The sequence below is a fragment of a genome, unplaced genomic scaffold, assembly GCF_019419815.1.
Source record: "Pyrus x bretschneideri cultivar Hongxiangsu unplaced genomic scaffold, Pyrus_bretschneideri_v1 Contig18, whole genome shotgun sequence".
Classification (NCBI taxonomy): Eukaryota; Viridiplantae; Streptophyta; class Magnoliopsida; order Rosales; family Rosaceae; genus Pyrus; species Pyrus x bretschneideri.
The window spans coordinates 6464964-6485343 of NW_025999479.1; the positions used below are offsets into that span (position 1 = coordinate 6464964).

A 20380-nucleotide genomic window follows, 5' to 3' on the forward strand; every position below is an offset into this window, starting at 1 on the left:
CCACACAACAAACCGACTTTCAGTTTTAATGTCAAAATAGGTGTGCCTAGATGTATGGGTTGTTAAGATTTAAGATCTTACTTTTAATTTTTGGATCCTACTACTATAAATTCATTACTTTTGTCCAAGTGTCTTAACCTGTAGAGCAACTCAACAACTTAAAATTCACATGCACCAACCCATCAATTAACTGTGATGTGATCAAGTAGTGCTTTAAACGGTAGATATGATATTCATACCGTATTCTTCGAAGGTACAAGGAATATACAACAAAGTTACGACACCATCACAAGGCTAGCTAACCACAATATATTGAAATCTTGACAAAGATGCATAGCCATCACATCATGTAAATTGAACATGAAATTTCTTTCAATTAAGCAAACACAACTACCACTAGACTAAAGGTTCTTAGTCTAGTTGGTAATTGACCCTAATTTCAAGCAAAGAAGTTTGATCTCATATCATATGCATAATGCAGAAATTGATGATTACCAATTTGGTGCTAAAAACAATAATAATTACAATCTATTATGTCGTTCAGGGAGCTGACCATGCCAAACTGAAAATCTCATTATCCCGCCATATTTGTTACTCAAAACTGAAACAGATTCTAATCATTAATCTGCCCACAATCGCCAATCCCATGATCAGCTGAGCTGGTGAAGAGCTAAGAAAGACTTGCATGGTAACTAATATTACAAACACAAAAGTGAGATAAGTATTCATCTGGTAACTTTTTATGGTTACGTAAATACTTTGTATCGCTGGAGCTACAAGTCCTTCAAATTTTTGCAATTGTTTGTACATCTTCATCTGGTAACTTTTTATGGTTACGTAAATACTTCATATCACTGGAGCTACAAGTTCTTCAAATTTTTACAATAGTTTGTACCCCTGGGCCATAGCAACATAAGAAGAAGTCTAATTCCCAGATCCTGTATATGTACCCAGTCCTGTATTATGCGTGAAGGTTCACACGGCAGTCTATGTTTTGAAGGCCAGAACCTTAAGGGTACTCAACCAATAATCTAGCAGTAGTTTTATTTCTGCAACTGCAAGTACGTACTTCATACTAAGTGACCTCCTCTCCATAATTCAGTACTTATGTTTCCTAAAACTTAGGACTAAGGGTTCATCTACAGTGTGAAATTGCATTGAATACGAACGTGATGAAATAACTTGATATTGATCTACAACCTAGTAAACAAGTGTGAAACTGTGAATTCATCAAAGTAACGGCTAAAACTACGTTTACGTTGCAGAAAAATCCAAAAAATTCAGAAATAACTTCGCCACACTAATCTTATTTATTTATTTATTTATTTATGGGTTTTTATCATAAATGGTCCCTGAGATTAACCAAACTCATCATTTTGGTCCCTCATTTTCAAAATCAATCAATGTCGTCCCTGACATTGACTAACTCACATCAATTTGATCATTCCGTTAAGATTCTGTCAACTATTCTGTTAGTTTGTATGTAGGATCCACAAATCCAATGAAATGGTGACACGTGGATTACACAAAATAAGGGTTTTTATCCCATGATCCCTGACATTGATCAAACTCCTCATTTTGGTCATTGAGGTTCAAAAATCAATAAATTTGGTACAACAAATAAAATTAAATAAGCTTATTTTGCTGAAATTCACTACTGCACGAGTAAACAAAATTAAATAAAATTAAATAAGCTTATTTAGTTTGTTCAAGAAAAATAATTTGTGCATAGAATAATTTGTGCACATAAACTAAAAGTAAAATAAAAAACCAAATTGATGTGTAGCTTATTTTGCCGTAGCTTATTTATTTTTACTTTATTCACAATATTTTTCTTGAAGTTATTGGATTAAATAAGTTAAAGCAAAATAAGCAACTAAACTTAAAAAAGGTATGCAAAAAGGAAAAGACGGTGCACAGAATTTACTCTCTCTTGCCAAGCATGCATAATGATTTTTACCTGTTACTGCACGTGCGAAAACAACCAATTCAAAGGTTAATGTGATTTTGATTGATCGTAACAGCCCACATGGAACATGGGGTTGCATTCTTTTTTATACATGATTAAAGTGGGCTTAGAAAGAAACAACTTTAAGGTTTTTTCCAACAAGAGATAGAGCTTTCAATTCAAAGAATAGCAGACAAAATCCCAGTACTAATGGGCGATCATAATCATTGACAAAAACCCATGCAGTTCATGATCTGGGAATAATCCATTTCCACCTCTCAACGCCCCTTTTTCTTTTGAATTGTAGGGGAGGAATGAAAGGAGTATCTGTTACAGAAAACTTAAGTAAAAAGTAGATCAGCAAGGATGCTATAGTAATGCACATACACAACTAACAACAGATGATTGAGCTAAAACAGGAGAAATTCTACCGTGTAACCGATTCTATTCCTTACTTTTTATCTCTTCCATCACGTGATTGCGGTTAAGCAAATGATTTTGCCCTAAAGGGGATCATATCCTGGTCAAAGCCCAAAAGCAACAGACTATATTTTATGTATTTGTCTCAGCATCATTGGGACACAAACTGAGCTGATCCTGCATTTATAGGGGTAGTAAAGCTGTTGGGAAATTACGAAAATCATATAGCATTATCATTTCATAAATTTTCTTCAATCTTTTTAGAGCACCTTAGATACTTTTTCCCCTCAGTTTCTTTCAACATTTTGATAAGATACGCCATTTTTTTTTTCCACCCCAACCCACACACACACGCACACACCAGGTTTCGAACCTGGGACCTAGAACTACCCCACCCCTTACCCACACCCTCACCACTAGGCTATTCTTAGTGGCTTTGATAAGACAGGCTTAAAAACACGAGGGAGATCGGTGAAGTTTTCTCTTACTTTGCTCGCAAAAGGCCCCTCCCAGGACCATATCATTAACCATAATTCACTCCACTAAGATAAAAACTACTTGAGCTATTGTTTGCATGTAATTTAGTGAAAAAAACTTTCCACAGATGAGCAAAAAACACATAGCCTATGGCTATGGCTATGCATCTGTCCAGGCTGCGAAAATCGGCATGTGAGGGTTGGTGAGTCCTGGCCTGGATTGGACTGTTGGGATCCAAGAACTCACTGCATCACTTGAACTTGTGAAAAACTTGGAAGCAGATGGAGGCATTCCGAAGAAACTTGGTTGGCTTGACTTATCAGGGCTCCCTTCTCTTGAGCTACCTAAACTTGTCACCAATGAAGATGCATTGGAAAAATGAGCAGCCCCCATTTTGCCAAAGTCCTCTGCCTCAGCTTGAGTCACATTGCGAGTTTCAGTGCTCGGTTGCTTCTGATCAAGTTGCTGGGAGGAGGACTGGTAGAGTGCCATTTTCCAATCTTCACCTTCACTAATGTTCTTCCGTGAGACAACAGCTTCCCCATTGCCGATTTGGGTGACATTGTTTTGATTAGTAGCCTCATTAACGAGCACAACCTCCTTGTTTCGCTTGGCAAGTTCGCTGGCAAGAAGGGTATTGCTAGACATAATCTGATCCACATCATACCGTGTTATGTCAAAGTTGGTCACAGCATTCAGTCCTCGAAATTTGATAGCAGCTATGTCATAAGCCTCAGCAGCTTCCTCTTGGGTGCCTAAAGAATACAGATTAAAGAGAACCGAAAAACTTAGGGTTTTACGGAAACTCATAAAAGCATGAGCATCAAATTTTAAAGCTGGGAAAACATGGGGAGCCTCTAAGGGAGCAGCCTTAGCAAAAGTGTAGTGGGAAGGTCAAGCTGACCACCTAAGAACCATACTGTAGTATCCATAACTGGCTAAAAGACAGGGCTGAGAGTGCTTCAAAGATTGGCCTTTGAAAGTCAAAGAATCATCTCATTCAATCTCTTTTTTCCCTACTATCTAAAAATAATGATAACATGCTTGAAAAATATACAAAAAAAGGATATTTTGTCTTCTAAAGGTGAAAGTTTGAAAAATCACTCACTGAATGTCCCAAGATAAAGATCCTTATTTCCAGCAACCCTTCCGATCCTAGCTTGCCATCTTCCATGTTGATGATGTCTGCTACACAGAGAAAATAGAAAACAGATTGATTTCAGAGATTTTTATTTAATATATATTCACTTTTCTCATAGATTTTTTTATCTAAATTATTATTTGAAATTATGAATAGCTAATAAGACCTTGTCACTCCTCTGTACATTGAAGCCCCTCTTGAGAATCCACTGCTTTTCCTGTAAAGACCGCTTTACGTTACTAAACTAGTTAACATTTAAACGCTCATAAATCTACATAATACATGATTAATACGTTGAACAAAAACAAAGATCTACCTTCTCAAGTGAGCAACATATTCTTGTCTGGTCATATTCTTCATGTCCTCTAGTTCTTTTTGATAGTCTTCCAACTAGAAGTTGCATTTTTAGTAACCAAAATAAATATAGGTATGGATTGAAAAAAAAAAAAAAAAAAAGAAGTGCAATGAAAAAACAGAATGATTACTGGGAAATTAATGTGAGTGGATGGTCCCCAATACTTGAGTGCTGCTAGATCATAAGCTCTTGCAGCTTTTTCCTCCATATCATAACCTCCTAAAATGCAAAATTTGGAATGATTAGATAAACAAAAACAACCTTGTTTGACAGCTAAAATGGTCAATCAAATTTTATGTAAAAGAAATGCTTACCCAAGTAAACTGAAGATTCATCATTTGATTGTAATTTCCAGCCAATCAAGAAAAATCCAAAAAAATAAAAAACACAGTATGGAAAATAGTCAGAAGAAAAGCAAAAATTGACTGGAAGAAAAATGCATTAAAAACATCAATTTGTTTTCTTCACAAACCTTGCCTTCCCTTCCTGCTCTGGCCTTCTTTCTTGCAACTATTGTCCCATAGATGTGCTTCATATCGACCGGTCCATCGGTGCCTGATCAATACAAATGCATCAAGAAATCAGAAAACTCGAGAGAAAATTCACAACCCAGTTTGCTTTTACCCAATACTAGTTTTAAAAGTTGAAAAAACAAAAAAATAATCATGAAAAAAAATGAAATGACTAACCTTGTGACTCCTCTGTACTGAGAGGTTCTTTGGCCAAATGTATCCAAGGACTTCCTGTGGACAATCTGCTTTTGATCTACCTTTTCAAGCCCTCTTTTCTTGGTATCCACCAATGTCACACAATCTGTAGTCACAGTGGGAGAAATCTGCTGTGAGCTGGTCACACAGCTAGACTGTGAGCCAGGGCTCATGGACAAGCTCAGACACTGCAAATCCCCATAGGACAATCCCCATTTTCTCCCATGCACCCAGCAGCCATGTTGTTCTGATCCATGGCATTGTTTCTGGAAACCCAGCTCTTCATCTCTGCGATGCTCTGATCAATCCCTATTCTTGCTGGGTGCATATTGTAATAATCTGCTGAAACATGGGTTTGTTTGTGACCCTCCTCCAAGATCGTCGCATGGGTTCTGAGGCCTGAGTAGTATGATGATGAGTACTGTTGTTGGTGTTGCTGGGTCTGCTGCTGGTGCTGCTGAAGACTATGGCTCATCAAGTTTTGGTGGTTGCTGGGTACATGATGTTGGGTTGTTGGGTGTGGGTTTTGGAGGTAGAACATGCTGTCTAAGCTGAGAGCCATGGCTTCTCTGTCACTGCTTTCATATTGATGGGTCCCCATGGTTGCACCTCCAAAGAAGTCCTCTAGTTTTGGAGTTGGACTAGTTGTTGTCACCATTGCAGCTTCAGATAAAAACAGTAAAAAAAATAAAAAGTTCAATTCTTTTTTACCAAACAAAAGCAAGAAATAATAATCGCAGGAGAAAATAGTACCTTGAAGGTGGTGCTGGGACCTGTTGAGTGCTTCCATTATGCAGAGAGAGCCATCAGACTTGAGTGGCATCATGGAAAGAGGGGAGTACAGGACTGGACTGTTATCCTCCCCTCTTCCTCCTCCTCCTCCTTCAAGGCCATAGTAAATTCCATAGTTAAAGTGAGGTGGTGAGTGAAAAAAGCTAGCAGCAGCAGCAACAGAAGAGGAAGATGACTCAATCTTCATGTTTGGAGACAGTGAAAAATCCAACCAGTTATTATTACTGTTACTGTTGCTACCATCATTACTCATGGACTTCATGGTTTTTGAGATTTCTTCCTTCTATTTTTGTGATCAGAGCTTGTTGGGTAATTTTCTGTTGTAGCAAGGCAACTCAATCATTGGGCAACATATAAACTAATCATGCTCTCCATTTTCTTCTTCCTCCTTTTTTTGCCTCCCTCTCTCTCTCTCTCTCTCTTTCTCCTCTCTCTCTCTTTCTTCTTCTTCTTCTTCCCTTTGCCTCTGTTTTTCAAAACTGGGTGTTTTGTTTGGTAGCTGCAGACCTAATTGGACCAAATCTAACATTCATCTAAAACAAATCCCAACTCCTGCAACTGAATCTATCTATGCCACCTCTCCCTCTCTCTCTCTCTCTCTCTCTCTCTCTGGAAAGATGTGTGATTTGTTAAAAAGGAACAAAACAAGGCCCATTATACTTGAGCAAAGAGAATGACATATGCTGGGTATCCTTCCCTCATTCTATAGGCATCTGTGTCTGTGAGAAAGACCTTCTCTTTTATCCTTTTTTTTTCTCCTTTCTTTGCTTTTCTTTAAGATGTCCTTAATAGTTAATACTCATCAAATTAAAGCTCATTCCACCAAAAAAATATGTACAAACACGAAAATAACTTCCCTGTAAACTATTGTATGTTCGTCTCTTTGTCTCCCTCATTATATTTAGTAAATATGTTCGTCTCCTTGTCTCCCTCATTATATATTTAGTTAATATGATCACGAGATGAGTGATATAAAAATGATATATATAGGCATGTCATTGGACAAGTAAAGTTGATAACCGTCTAGTCTAAGGTTATCTTAGTATTTATGTTTTAGGGTTTTCTTGTAGAATAATGATTCCTTGCCTATGAGATTTAGGGTTAGTATTTTTTATAAATAAGAAGTTTATAATTTTATTGGGATGACAAAGTCTGGCATGATGTAGTTTCTTTAAATTACATAGCATTTTTGGCAAGCTTGTAGCGTTTTTCAGTTAATTGAGTAAATATATCTCAATAAGTAGTCAGTTTGTTCGTTCATTTTGCATACTCTCATTTTTCAACATACATGACATGAAATCTTGTCTTGTATAAATGGATATATTTTTAGTGTGTTTGAAATACGGTCCGGTACATCAAGTGTTATAATACAAATAGCAAATACCTGAAGAAAAGAATTTAATCCCTTATATAATAATATTTTGTATATTAAAATATATTTTTGACTCATTGAAAAATTTCTCGTAAAAACGAGACATTGTTTTCTCATGTAGGTAAATTTAGTAGAGAACCCATTAATACCCAGTAGTCAGAATGTCACACCAAAGTCACATATTACTTCTCTCTCTCTCTCTTAAGTTATTGACCAAATTAAAGTTGGTTTAGTGGGTGCAGAAAATAAATGAACTGGGTTGGGTTTTACTTCGCCTCAGATTTCACGGGCACACGACAAACTGTCCCTCCAGTCACTTTCATAACAGAGGGAAGGCAAAGCAAAGCTAGCTAAGCTAGGCAGCTTCTGTATCTGTATCTGTAGTGTACTGTACTGGGCTTGACCTACTGCAGTTTGCTATGGCAGTGTGCAGGTATCCAGTATATCCACTATCTCGACGACTATTCTGTTGTCTATTGGAGATTGAAGACAAGACAGCCCCTAACGACGTCTTCAGAAACTGCTCCGCGTGGAGGCTAGAGATCTTTCGCAAGGGCACTACGAGAAAAAGGCTGCAGTTCTGATGATCATGTGATCATCCGAAGAAATACTCTGCTTGCAGTTGCCTCGATCCAACAAATGGCGAACTTCCTTCTCATAGTCTTTTGCTAGGCGACAAAGGTTTTTTTTTTTTTCTCTCGCTAGCGGCTAAAGTTTCAACATGAAAATTGTTTGTCGTTGTATTCCAATCTAGTTATACATTATCATGCATTTAACTTTCTATGAATAAGCTGAAGAAGACTAGCGATTCCTTGTTGCTTCGGTGATTCACAAAACGCCACGTACCTAAATTTTTAGAGAAAATACTCAAAATATATAGTCACCGGTTCACCAGTCCACATACATACATATTAAAACCAATTTCAAGACACAAACGGAGCTAATGATCATGGATCCACTTTTGTACGTCTAAAACCTTTAGTGATATTATGTTGGTTGTATCATTTAAACTACATATTAATAGAACCTTGTTTGTTAATCAAAATTCTATGAAAGTACCATTTTAACCCCGTTACCAATATTGAACCAAAATAAAAAAACATGGACACTTTGGTAATACATGAACATAAATTTTGTTGTATTTTACACCAACCTCGCAACCATGTAAGCATAGCATGCCCTATTTAAAAAATGAAAAATATGCCCTCGCAACGTTAGAAGAAGTTGCCCAATTATTGTCCCATTTTTCATAACGAATTTTTTTTTATATTTTTTTAATAGAATTTTAAAAACTAATTACACTTCTAAAATAAAATGAAATTGTTCACACACTGTGTGTAAACATCTGCTAGTAAGTAATATGTATCTCGTTTCATGAAAGTTCTTCTTCACTACGTATTCTTCAACTAGCTAAACACTGGTTAAGATTGGATATATTTCAGACATTTTAATGGATGTGATTGGACTTGGGTTTACCTTTTTCATGTGTGTTCGACCTGGATGGTTTGATTGAATTCTTAATTATCTTAATTCCAAAACAAAAGGAAGAGAGTAAATAACATTGGATTCTAATCACTTCAACCTTTTGTTTTTGTAATAAACTTACAAACGAACAAATTCGACATTTGAACAAAAAACCCAAATTGAGAAAACTCAAACCATTCTCTAATCTTTTTCATGACAAATAATTTATTCTACAATCAAACTAATTAATAATTCTTAAAAAATTCTAACTATCTTTTGAACTTTAATATGTTAGCTAACAACAGACGACTATACCGTTAATGGATATTGATCTCACAAATGATGCATTAATACGTGTTAAATTGATTAGCACAAAGTACCAACTCACTCCATTTATCTTGTTGTGTTACTAGGCAGAAACAAACCCAAAAGAACAAATAGTGCACAAAAAGGGAAGGAACAAAATGCTAATATTATTGGAAACTTTAACGAAAAGTTCCCGGTATTGTTTACTTTAACGAAAAACTACATTTTTATATTAAAAAGTCAATCATGGTACCATTCACTTTACTTTTTATTTTATCCTTATCGCTAAAACTTAAAGTTTTTAAATTATTTTCATTAGTTTTCCTAATATTATATAGGGCAGGCGGCTTTTCAATTGTATGCTCATACTGTATAACTGTATAATTAAGGAACAAAATGTACTGTATAACGGGCCATCGAAACGCTGGAGACAAAAGAATAAAATCTTGAATTATTGATGAGCAAGACACAGTGCAAAACCTTTTATATTTGCTTTATTTTGTTCACTTGTTCCGGTCAACACCCCTAGATGAAAGGTGAGATGTGGGTCACTGTGAATAATTATTTAACTTTGAGTGGGATCTAATTAGAAGTCATCTTATCTTAATTAAGAAACGTACTGAACTAACTTACTAACTTTAATTGTGGAATTGTTTTATAAATTGCATGATAATCCATATTAATGGATGCATGTACTTCTTAAAGAACGTATAGTTCTAGCCTTATAGGGTGAGCTTTGCTCAAAGTTGATATTCCTAGAATGAACCAAGGTCCCCTTGAGAACATTCTTTTTGGGGGAGATGCATTTTATATCCCACTAATCATTGTAGTCTATAAAACTCAGACTACAATGCTAATCTAACTTTGATTATTTTATAACTTTACAGTCCAATTCGAAAGCGAAACAATGTCCGAAGGAGCTGTGGGATTGCTCCCTTGATCTAAATATTTGTGAAGTTTTATTATTAAAATAAATTAGCATACAAATTAAAGCATATATAAAAATTAAATGAAAAATGCATACTAATAAAGTAAGAGTGTGAAAATCAATATACTTAACAAAAATGTTATTTTACGCACATAACAGTAAATCTCAACCTCTTAGGCATATTTTCGGTTTTCCAAAACTAAACTTAAACCAATCGAACACCATAAAGAAAATTTCCCAATCAATCAAACAGAGGGGTTGCCCCTTTTTTTATCATTTGATATTCTTGCATGGAAATTTGCATGGCCAAGTTAATGGAGACAGATTTTCAAGAAGAAATGATTTGGTTTCAAAAGAGACTGTGAGCTTGGGAGTGAAATATGACCAAAGGACAGAAGAGAATGGAGCAAGAGCGAGACCCTCACCCTCCTTTTGATTGTAGTAATGATGAGCAAATCCATTATTCCACACCCAACATGGCACTAGAGGCCAATGAGATTCTACTACAAATGGTGCATGGCCAAGCAAAAGAGCTTTGTGCTGCCTCTCAAATTTGTTAGTTTTGCTTTTTTTCTTTTTTTCCTTTTTTCTTAATTATCCATTTGGTGGGAGGCAGATGGGAAAGAAAGGGTTGGTGATGCATCTTTTCTCTGCACTGTCTGCTTTTATTAGGTCCGATGGCTTAATCCTTTATTAGCAATTAGGGTTAACTTATCTAATTAAGGCCATCTCCAATCAAAAGGGTTATTTCCGTCCAAAATTATAGGCATGCAAAAAATCTAAATGAACAATGTCGAGCCATATTCATATATCATCTCTAACCGAAAAGATTAAACAAAGCCTCCTCAATAATTTATTATTTTTAGTTTATAATTAAATTTATTAGTTAATTTAATTAAATTACCATTTGATGTTTTGAGTTAATTTAATTAAATTACCATTTAATGTTTTGAAATATAGTCGTTGAATTTGAATTAATTATTATAATTGAGGAGTTGGGTCACAAAAAAAGGACTAAGAGGGAGATTACATTTGGTCAGCCTGATGCCCATTTGGCCAAATAATAGCCAAATGGGTTCCATAGAATTATAGTACAGCCATCGGTTGGAAATGAGTTTTTGGACAAATTAGGCCCTTTTTTGATTTTTAAACCTTTAGCTATCTCCATTGGAGATGACCTAACTATCTTTGACAATTACACATGTAACATTAAGGCAAACACAGACATGTTGTTAAGCACTCTTAAACAGGACCCGCCTACAACATGCTATAGCTGAATGAATTAAAAGTGAAGAAAGAGCATTTTCATTCATGTTAATGCATTTGACTGAAATTTGGTATATGGTACCACACGAGCTTGTCTTGAAAAATTTGGGATATAACACTAAGAACCTAATGTGTACTAAATGACAAATTTAGTCCCGCAGTTTACTTAGGTATCATTTGACAACTCGTATAAGGGACCGAATAATACTAATAATACAACAGTTGTTTGGTGCTTAACGAGTGAAATAGCCACTAGATAAAACAATCTGGTCTCGTCAATTTAATACACCCTACACCCACTTAGTTATCCTCTCCTATATGTTGTTATAATTAGTCGAGCGTTCACTTTTCTCCAACCCTCTCTGCTCTTGGGCACCATGAAGTCCTTCTCAACCAAGGTATTGCCGCTCTTTCTCCCTCTCTCCATCCCAACCGCCAGCAGAGGCTCCGGTGATAGAGGAGCCCAAGAAGGAAGAACAGTCAGCTAGGTAGACAAAACCTAGGACTTTCCATAAGAGAGGAAGCCCGCACAGCCAAAACCCAATACTAAAACAGTCGCTTATCCTTCGTACTTTTAGTTACTATGATTCACGACTTCAGATCCCAACTTCTCCATTTTCTCCATTTTTTGCTTCTGTGTTTTCTACTTTCAAGTACTTTAATTTGCGATTTCATATTGATTTCTTCATTTTCTCCAATTTTTTGCTTTTGGGTTTTCAATTATGGTGCACGAATCAAGATTTTTGATCATTTTCTTCAATTTTTGCATCTAGAGGAAGACTCTGGCTGTAATACCCTAAAAATTTAACTATATGAATATGTGGAGAAAAAATCGAAAATAAATTGATTCATGCTTATGAAAATTTATTTGAGAAATTTTAAAATTTTGTTTCCGGAAATTATTATAATTTACATTGTAAAATGTATCAATAAGTGAAAAAGATGAACATGGCCCTAATTGGCTTAACGTAGTTATACAAGGACGTATTTCATCTTCATATATTTTATTGTATTTCTTGATGTATTTGGATAGTACTTGTTGATACGAACACGTGGGCGCAAACAGAATATAAATTGGAGTTATAACAAAGGGGTTATAAATAAATAAAGACAGGGACTAAATGATCATTTAATTATTAATTTGGAAGGCTCCAGATTTGTGGGAGCTTTGATCAGGAGCCACGTGTGTGGCTGTGATGGGGAGAAAAAAAGAGAAAGGAGGGGGAACAGACGAATCAGGGGGGGAGGAAAGAAAGTGACCAATCAGGGAGAAAAGAAAGGAGGGGGAAAGGAGAGAAGGGGGAGACACAGGATCCACGATCTGCACCCTTTGCAACCCAACTCGGTCGAAAACAATGATTTCCGAGGGTTCCTCCGACCAAATTCCAGCGATTTAAGCCGAGTCATCACCTAGGAAGTACTCCACAACCCTCCCTTTACCATTTCCACCCCAAATCCAAAGAGATTGGGCTCAAAATCACAAGGAATCACACCGGTGGGTACGACGGACCACGTCGGCGAATCGGTCAATTCTGAATGCAAACATGTCGATCTCCTCCACCTTTAGGCTCTCCTTGAGCCTGGAACAAAGCCCAATCAGTTTTAGGGGCGGCGGAACACCAGGGAAGGAAAATTGAAGCAAACCATTTCTAAGGTTTCTGGCAAGTTTGATTGAAATTGAGGCTTTTCCTGACCGAATTGGACCTCGGTCTAAGTATGACAAATGTTCCTCTCCTTGAGTTGTACATTCCTACAAAATTTGATAATTTTTTGAAATAGTTAAATTTCCGGCGAGTCGGGGCGGCAGACAACCACATGCGGCGGCGCGTGGCCAGTGGGCCGACGTTGTCTTTTCATGCAGATTTTGATATTTTTAAATCGGTAATTAGTACCCATTTGGTGTGATTCGATTGTGAGAACTAATGTTAAATATTTTTGTTATTAGAGTATTTTCAAAAATGGATAAAAGGTTGAATGGTGAACTACGGAAGGCTTGATCCTACTCGAGGGTATGCAGACAATCTAACAGTGTTAGATGCAGCCTTAAATAGTTGATATTAATTTTTTGTCTGGAATTCAAATTAAGAAAATAAATTTGGTGATTAATTGTAAAAAAAAAATTAAATCATGTTTTGATAATTAAATTTGGTTATAGATTTGGTGAGTGCTTAATAAATTTAAATATAGAATTGTGATTAATGGTAGTAATGTAAACAAGGATTTAATTTGGGCCTATCATTGGAATTATTTCCCGAAAATAAATATTTTGGGGGCGGGACGTTACAAATGGTATCAGAGCAAATGATTCCACTTTACATTATGAGATATTATTGAGTTTGTGGATGTGAATTATGAATTGCATTGATATTGCATTATTTCATAAGTTCTATGAATAACGAGGAATTTTTGTAGAAAGTGTACGTTACAAATCATCATGAAATGAATTGAATTGAATGTGAGTATTTTAAAATGTAATATTTCATGTAATAGCCTTAATGATGAGCGCTTGATTAAAGTTTTGGATTCACCTTAAATTAGGGTTGAACTTATGTTATGTATTATTGAAAATTTGAATGTTAAAGTGATGGTGAAATTGTGCCAAGTAAATGGAAAAATCGTAATATACCTGTACAATTTGAGAAATGTTGAATTGGGTGAAAAAGGCCTATGGATGTCGAATTGGGCGAAAAAGGCCCGTGGATGTTGACTTGGGCGTGATAGCCCGTGGAATGGGAGGATGTGTGATTTGGGCAAAAAGGGCCGAGGATGTGTGATTGGATAAAGTGGTCACGTGAATGATGAATTAGGTGAAATGACTCATGAAATGTGAATGAATGATTGAATGGGCACAAAAACCCAGTGTTTCCGGGAGAAAAGCTCCATATGTGGGCTGTGAGAATGAGTTATCAAAGTGATAAATACTTGTAATATGTATGTTGGCCAGGTATATTACAATTCCTTCTAGATTGTTAGTTACTAGTTTGGACAAAAAGAAAGTCGGGGAAAAATCTTTGTTGGTCAATGATGATTATGTTTAGAAATTCTTTATATTTGCATGGCCAATGATAATGATGGTTGGAAATTTTATTATTTATGAAAGTCATGGTGATTTATCGAACTGGAATGCAATCATAAACTGTGACACCCCGTCCCGAAACTATCGAAACGCATAGGTGAAATGACCATTTTACCCCTAGTTTGTTTTTATTATGTTGTTGGTTGTTTTGTGTGGTGTTGGCCAAAGTTGGACCACACACACACATCCTATCTCTATACCTCACCCTCTGTCACTTTCTCTCTCTCTCTCTCCCGTGTCTCTCTCTCCCTTCCTATCACCATAAACGTACGGACAAACACCAAACTCACCCAAACCAGCACAGATCAAGGGAACCAACTACACCATCGAACTCGTGAGGCTGAGAGGAGTCCAGTGGTACCATTTTCAGGTAGGAACTCCGATGTTTTCACGTCGATTTCACGAGCTCAGTTTTGGTTACTATTCATGCAAATTTAATCTAGCTTGTTTTTGGACTTTTTAGGCTCGTAGATGTCTTTGTGAGGTTCCCAGGAGCTTGGGAGTAGCTCGTTGGGCTAATTTGGACGTCGGGATCGTCCTGTACGAAGTTGGCCGGTTTTTGATTTCGTGGACAGGTATGATTGCGTAGTTTTTAGCCCTTAAAACTAGTCTATCGTGATTCTCCTAGGTCTAAGCGTCATTTTGGTTCAAGAATCTTGAAAAACGGTTGAAAAACGAGCGAGAAAACCTAAGTTGCAGGTTTTCCGGCGACGGCGCCGGCGAGGGGGACTGGCCGGAGAAGAAAGGGGAATATTCCGTTGAGTTTAACGGAATATTCCTAACGGACGTTGACGGCGTCAGTTAGGTTTAACGGAATATTCCGTTGGGTTAATGGAATATTCCTGACGGCGTCACTTGACGCCATCAGTGTGCATGGCAAGTGGCCGCGCGTGGGGGCGCGTGGGTCCGTGCCTGTTTTGGCGCGTGAGGGCGCGTGGGAAGTCCAAAAATTATTTTAAAAATATGGGTGTGATCGTGAGGTTGTGTAGATCACGTTGGTATATTCATTTGTCCATTTTGAGCAATGTATGAGAAGTTATTTTGAACGGACGGTTATGTGCTTTAAAGTTAACGTTTTTATAGTTAATTCGCATATAGGTGACACGTATCCCGAGGACGAGCGTGCACACGCGAGGCAGGGGGGCTACGACCCTTCCACATACCAGTGAGTGGGCTTTTGTTTTCCGTATATACCTATATACATGTTATTTCCCAGAAATTAGTATAAATGCTTCGTTTTATGCCATTTTTTTTATATGATTGATGGTTATGCATGATTAGTGGCATATACGTTTAATTATACATTCATTTATGCATATATCACATATATATTTGTTGGTGCTGTGGAGGCATAGGTAAGTGCCAGGTAAGCGTTGTTTAACATTCACATTAAATAGTGATTCGAGGTGCTTAGAGAGCTCATAACCTGCACCCCCGGTGTTAGTGCTCCCGCCCAGAGCAGGGCACAGTCCTTCACGTGTTGTTCACCTCCCGCACCACACGCTCAGCTTGAATCCAAGTTAGGTGCACAGTCCTGTCGTACAGACCACTATAGGTGGTTCCGACTCGTAGGTGACCCGCGATTATTCGCACAGTCTTCACGTGATCGTAGCACTAGAGCGTTTATATGTATTACACCCAGGCCTGTCGTACAGACCACTATAGGTGGTTCCGACTCGTGGGCAGGTTTAGTGATTTAGTTGAGATTTGAGCTCTAGATTCAGCCGTACAGGTCACTTAGGGGACTCCGGCTGCCAGATTATATGCTATTGACGTGATTGATACCTGAGCACATGCATGATATTATAAGGTTTCGTGATGGCATACCCTTGAGCATGACTTGGCATGTCTATGCATATGTGTTCATTTTCTGGGAAGTATACAGGTTTTACGGCGAGGGGTTAGAATGTATTTTATGAATTGGTTTTCAAAGAATTTGTTTTTGCCCACTCACGCTTTTGTTTTGCGCCCCTCCAGGTTCTAGTAGCTTAGCGGGTTTGGTGGTTTTCCCGGAGGACGTCCCGGCATTCTGACAGACACTCACCTACGTAGGGTCACCTTCGGGTGCACTTTTGTTCTATCGTTTCTTTTGGACTGCTGTAGGCTTAAAGCTCTGAATTCAGCGTCTTACTTTTGCTAGCACATACTTTATCACATTATATTTGCTAGTTTTAAATTATTCGTACTTTTATATTACTGTTTTTAGCTTCCGCACTGTGCAAATGGCTACGTCACTTCCACGTGACGGCCAGCATGCCCTGATCTTGGTTGGGGTGTGTCATAAACTGAGATTATGATTTGCCCATTAGAAATGGAATGGTGGAAAGACCATGAAGATTTCTTCATTGATCATTGAAGGACATGAATAAAATTATGGAATGAGACCTTGAGTTCATTTAATATAAACGATTTTCCAATTGTGTTTCTTTTTTTCGTTTGATGAAAAGAATTGATGGACAAAGTTGTAATTACAAATTTGATTGGTTGGGTTGCCTTAGTCATGAGTTGTCATTGTTGGATTTGATATTGCGAACAGAATTGATGAAGCGCACATATTTTCATGGCTATGTGATTAATAAAGTTTAATTTTGTTGACCGTTAGAAGCATGATATATAAATTCTCTCCTTTGGTTGATGGAATGTGAATAGTGCTCTGGAAATGTGAGTCACTAATTTATTCTATATGTGGCTATACTTTGAAGCAATTTAAAAGAGAAACAATTGAAAGAAAGATTTAAAAGGCTTTTAAATTTACTATGGGTAATTTAGTTTAATTGTGGATATGAATGAAATCATAGAAAGAGATTTTGATTTCGTTCAATGTTAACGGTATTGCGGATTCGGTTTTAAATTTCTTTCCATTACCCACTGAGTGTGATTGGAAGTTTCAATGATTTTGGTTGAAATTTTTGATATTTGATTTGCCAATTATAAAGGTTTGTCTTGAAATTTTGATATTACTTAGCCACTGATGATTATGGCTTGAAATTCTGATATCTATTTGGCTGAAGATAGTTATGGCTGGAATTTATGATATTTGTTTTTGTCAATATAGAGTATGGCAAAAATTTTCTGATGTTGGTATCGGCCGTGTGTGTGGTTAGAAATTTGGAGGAAAAACCGTTGTAACGATGGCATATAACCAGAGATGGTATGTAGTTTACCAATGATTGTGGTTATTATGCTAGTATTTATCTAGTTAGTGGTAGATAGGGTTTAAAATCTGGTATAATTTAGTCAATGGTAAATGTGGCTTGACGTTTGATATTATGTATAGCTAGAAATTTTGATATTTATTCTACCAATGAGGGTGGTAGGAAATACGAGTATAGTTGATTGTTTTGTGGAATTATTTATTTTTCGGAGCTTGGATTAAATCGTAGATTGAGACTATGTTTTTATTCGCCATTAAAGAATGGTGGGGATAGTTCTAATTTCTTTTTGTAACTCGATGGTTGAAATCTCGGGGATGAGATTTATTTTAACAGGGGATGAATGTAATACCCTGAAAATTTAAATATATGAATATGAGGAGAAAAAATCGAAAATAAATTGATTTATGGTTATGAAAATTTAATTGAGAAATTTTAAATTTTGTTTCTGGAAATTATTATAATTTACGTCATAAAATGTATCAATAAGTGAAAAAGACGAACATGGCCCTAGTTGGCTTAATGTAGTTATACGAGGATGCATTTTATCTTAATATATTTTATTGTATTTCTTGATGTATTTGAATAGTACTCGTTGATACGAATGCGTGGGCACAAACGGAATATAAATTGGAGTTATAACGAAAGGGTTATAAACAAATAAAGATAGGGACTAAATGGTCATTTAATTATTAATCTGGAAGGCTCTAGATTTGTGAGAGCTTTGATCAGGAGCCACGTGTGTCGCTGTGATGGGGAGAAAAGAAGAGAAAAGAGGGGGAACAGACGAATTAGGGGTGGGAGGAAAGAAAGTGACCAATCAGGGAGAAAAGAAAGGAAGGGGAAAGGAGAGAAGGGGGAGACAAAGGATCCACAACCCACACCCTTTGCAACCCAACCCGGTCGGAAACAATGGTTTCTAAGGGTTCCTCCGACCAAATTCCGACGATTTAAGCTAAGTCATCACATGGAAAGTACTGCACAACCCTCCCTTTACCATTTCCACCCCAAATCCAAAGGGATTGGGCTCAAAATCACAAGGAGTCACACCGGTGGATGCGACGGACCACGCCAGCGAATTGATCAATTCCAAATGAAAACATGTCGATCTCCTCCACCTTTAGACTCCCCTTGAGCCTTGGGCCCAATCAGTTTCAGGGGCGGCGGAACATGAGGAAGGAAAATTGAAGCACACCATTTTTAGGGTTTTCGGCAAGTTTGAGTGAAATTGGGGCTTTTCCTGGCCAAATTGGACCTCTGCCCAAGTATGAAAATTTTCCTCTCCCAGTAGGCCAACGCTGTCTTTTCATGCAAATTTTGATATTTTTAAATCCATAATTAGTGCTCATTTTGCATGATTCAATTGTGAGAAACTAATGTTAAATATTTTCGTTATTAGAGTATTTTCGAAAATAGATAAAAGATTAAATGGTGAACTACGGAAGGCTTGATCCCGCTCGAGGGTACGTAGGCAGTCTAACAGGGTTAGATGCAACCGTAAATAGTTGAGATTAATCTTTTGTTGGGAATTCAAATTAAGAAAAGAAATTTGGTGATTAATTGTAAAAAAAAATTAAATCTTATGTTTTGGTAATTAAATTTGGTTATAGATTTGGTGAGTGCTTAATAAATTTAAATAGAGTGATTAATGGTAGTAAAGTAAACAAGAATTTAATGTGGGCCTATTATCAAAATTATTTCCTGAAAATAAATATTTCGGGAGCGAGACGTTACGCTGGTGTTGTAGCTGAAGAACTCGGCAGCGAGATGGAAGCTGACCAAGATTAGGGCTTTGTACAAGCTTTCTGGGGCAAGCAAGATGGAGAAATCTGCAAAAACAAAGTTCAAAACGACCTCTTTTGTGGATTATTTATCAAATGTCTTTTCCCTTTTATTCGTTTTATTACCAAATTTTTTCTTAAAACTAATATGGAAATTGTTTTTCATAAAAATAATAACAATACAATTTATCCGACATAGTACCAAACACAACATTAAATAGTCAGTCTATAATTCAATAATGCACCAAACACCCGCCTGATTTAGCCTATACTATCTGGTAACTATTTATCCTATCCGATTGATATAGTTAGTACAGTCCGAGCTGCCAAACAAGACCTTAGGTTTATACTTTTGTCTCTTTAGTGTTAGATGTTTTCAAAATAAAGGCTTTTAAAAGGGTCGGCACTACTATGGTGACTAGTCGGATTGAAGCAGAATTTGGATTTCAAGGTGTTGATATCAAAATTTGGATAGAGCCTGACTAGGGTCCATACATTATTTCTCCCCGAGTGTTTCTTTCGGTTTCGATGCCACAAGATGACTTAAAAGAAAGAGAGAACAAGTATGCTACAGTTGGAAGCTGCTAACAGATAGTGATTGACATGTAAGAATTAACATACCAACCAAGATTAAAACATGAACTACAATCTAATAAGAACTAACCAGAATTTGTGTGTGAGTGAAACAAGAAGAAAACCTACCTGCAGAAGTTCCCGAACTAGAAGCCATAGAGCTAAGCTTTCAGTGAACCTTCTTCTCTCTCCCAGAAAATCAAGAGCTCGACTTACAATAGACTTAAGTCTCTATATGAGCGTGTATTTTGTGAGAGAAGAGACCACTATATATATACATATAATCTTTTCCATACCAGAAAAGGATTCCCTATTAAAATCCTTATAGAAAACAAATACTTGCTTTCCTTGTTCCGCAAGAACTGATCTTAATGCTATGAAAAACCTTTCTTCATTAAGGACTAGCAATCCTCTTATCAATAAGACTTTTCTGCCAAACTAAATACCCAAAGCCGGTTCCCTGAAACTTCTCTATCTCATACTCATTTTAACTTTCTCCCACTTGAGTATAAGAACAGTTTCAAGCACACAGCTTTATTCCGTTTCAGATAGAAGTGATCACTAAGCCTTTCAACAAGAGTACTCAATCACAAACTATTCATATACATTTCAAAATATAGAA

The 20380-nt window shown here is 36.7% G+C and overlaps 1 protein-coding gene across 1 annotated transcript; it reads right to left on the reverse strand.

Moving 5' to 3' along the window:
* Nucleotides 1-2836: 2836 nt before the first annotated feature.
* On the reverse strand, nt 2837-6684 carry LOC103931592 (AP2-like ethylene-responsive transcription factor ANT). Its single transcript, XM_048582021.1, is given in 10 exon segments — nt 2837-3600; nt 3954-4033; nt 4153-4203; nt 4303-4376; nt 4472-4560; nt 4656-4664; nt 4814-4896; nt 5031-5262; nt 5265-5711; nt 5802-6684. Coding segments are annotated over 10 exon segments (1962 nt in total). The 5' UTR covers nt 6103-6684; the 3' UTR covers nt 2837-3004.
* Between the last annotated feature and the right edge of the window lie 13696 nt (nt 6685-20380).